Raw genomic sequence first — 2,333 nt, forward strand, 5'->3', positions numbered from 1 at the left:
AGTACAAGCTCCCACAGGCCTCCAGCAGAGACCCTGGTGAGTGGAGGCAGCCGAGAGACGCTCCCACTGGCCTCTCTGGAGCAGGGTGGATGTGTGTGGGGGGATGGGGGGTGTGACTCACCTGTTGAGAAAGATGACCCTACAGTTGTATCGGACGTTCCTGTGCATCACGGGCCTGCGGGGGAGAGGGAAAGGGGGTGGCGTTGGAAACCCACACTGCTTCCTCGTTGGAAAGCACAACCCACACAGTGGATTGTGATCCCGTCACAAAGGTAGCCGAGCAGGCCAGACCTGCTGCCGGCGAAAGGAGCAGGCTTGGGAAAGCGACCCACTCCAGAGCAGGGGGCATGCCAGTGGCTGCCAGCATGCAGGGAGGGAGGGGCGGAGAGGTGGGCACAGGGCATGGTTGGAGCAGTGACTGTCTGCAGGACGCTGTCATGGAGACCACCGGACATGGTGTGCCTGTGAAGTTCCATTCAGCACAGAGTGTGTACTCTCCCCTGAAACAGGGACCTTAGTAATAACAATGTAGCGTGGCCGTCTATCAATAGCCATGCAACCATGGCCTTCTGCTAATCACAATAAAGCCGTGGCCTTTTGTTAATAACAATGAAACCATGTCCATCTGTTAATAATGCAATCATGATCTTCTGTTAATAACAATGGAACTATGGCCTTCTGTTAATAATATCATATTAGCTATAAAAATTAACAGAAGGCCAGGTTACATTGTTATTAACTAGAGGCCTTATATTAACCAAGACCTTTATGTATTAAGACAGGTCCATCAATTGTAACACATGTATCAACAGGATACTGGAAGTTCAGGGAACACTGTGCTCTCTGTACAATTTGGAAACCCCAGGCTATTCTAAAAGACACACTGTATTTTAAAAAACAAAATAATGTGTGTGGGTGTATTGCTGCTACTGCTGCTGCTGCTGGGTAGGCAGTGCCCTGCTAACCAAAACGTTGGTGGTTGAAACCCACCAGCTTCATGTTCCTCCCTCCGAGCAGCTGGCCTCCCCCTTCGTCCCATACCCTGACACTTACATGCCCACGTCACAGATGATATCCTGAGTGACAGGAGAGGCCAGCAGGGCTGCCAAGACTTGGAACGAATGCAAGAGTGTGTCTGACTCGTAGTAGTGATCCCAGCAACCGTAGCCACTGCAGGGACAGGCGGGTCACAGGTGAGCTGAATCATAGCCCAAAGGTAGGGCAGGCAGGGGTGGGGCCAGCTTCTCCCAATGTCTCTACTACAGAAAAAGGTACAGTGTGAAAGAATGCTGCTGTTTCCCTTCCTCCTCCTTTCCTACCCACTTCCGGCCTTTAAACTTTACCCCTGGGCAAAGGCTGCCCCTCGATCTCCAGAGGTTGATTATTCCAAGGGGCACAGGCTCCCTGGTTGACCGTTCACCATATCAACTCAAAACCCAAACTGACAGCCAGCGAGTCAAAACGGACTCACAGTGACCCTATAGGAGAGGGTAGAACTGCCCCTGTGAGTTTCCCAGACTGCCACTCTTTACAGGGGTAGAAAGTCTCATTGTTCTCCCTGGGAGTGGCTGGTGGTTTTGAACTGCTGACCTTGTGGTTTGCAGCCTAATGCCTAACCACAACACCCCCTCATTGGCTCCTCATCTAGGCTTCTCCATCTTGGGGCTGAAAGTCGAGCCACTGGGGTGAGTTGGGGTCTTTCTTGAGATGGATGAGTGGGGTGGGAGCTGGCTCTAGTCACAGGCCCCCTGCTACCAACGAGGCAGAGACCCAGAGAGGTGTGTCTTCCTCGCACTTAGAGGCTCATGGGTTCTGTTAGGAGTCCAGTGCTGAGCCGCTGAGATACCATGGCTTCCTCCGATGTAGCTCATTAGACTATCAACACAAGGGAGCTTCGAAAAGTTCATGGAAAAGTGGCATCCAGGGAGAATGGATTCCATCCTCTAACCTGCTGCAGCCCCCTGGTATTTCAGTATGTAAACAACCGCCACCACAGAATGTTTCTAACCCAAACCAGCTGTCTTCAAGGCGACTTGGAACCCCCCGTCCCCTACCCCCACCCCCGGGCGCCTGTGCAGGGCTCCCTCCAGAGGGTTTCTGCTGGCTGAGGTCCCAGACGTGGGTTGCCAGGCCTTTCTTCTGAGGGACTTCTGGGAGGCCTTGACCCTCCCACCTTTCTGTTTGCAGCCCCGGAACGAGAGCCATCTGCACCCTCAGGGACCAGAGAGAGCCAGCAGGGGCTAGCTGGGCAGCTAAGAGGCCAGGAGACCTGGGCGGCCACCTAAACCCTCCAGGATGGGAGGGTCGAGCCAAGCGATCAGGAGTGGATGCAG

The 2,333-nt window shown here is 53.6% G+C and overlaps 1 protein-coding gene across 2 annotated transcripts in view; it reads right to left on the reverse strand.

The window, feature by feature from the left end:
- The window catches only part of NADSYN1 (NAD synthetase 1), a 33,782-nt gene that overhangs the window by 28,019 nt on the left and 3,430 nt on the right, over nucleotides 1-2,333 (reverse strand). For both annotated transcript variants that reach the window (XM_045297282.1, XM_045297283.1), the window contains exons 3-4: nucleotides 1,054-1,170; nucleotides 122-175 (exon numbers count right to left, since the gene is read on the reverse strand). In XM_045297282.1, coding sequence (XP_045153217.1) covers nucleotides 122-175; nucleotides 1,054-1,170 — 171 coding nt within the window. The remainder of the gene's footprint in view (nucleotides 1-121; nucleotides 176-1,053; nucleotides 1,171-2,333) is intronic.

This window comes from Echinops telfairi, unplaced genomic scaffold, assembly GCF_000313985.2.
Source record: "Echinops telfairi isolate 266 unplaced genomic scaffold, ASM31398v2 ScPeMD7_7417;HRSCAF=8455, whole genome shotgun sequence".
Classification (NCBI taxonomy): domain Eukaryota; kingdom Metazoa; phylum Chordata; class Mammalia; order Afrosoricida; family Tenrecidae; genus Echinops; species Echinops telfairi.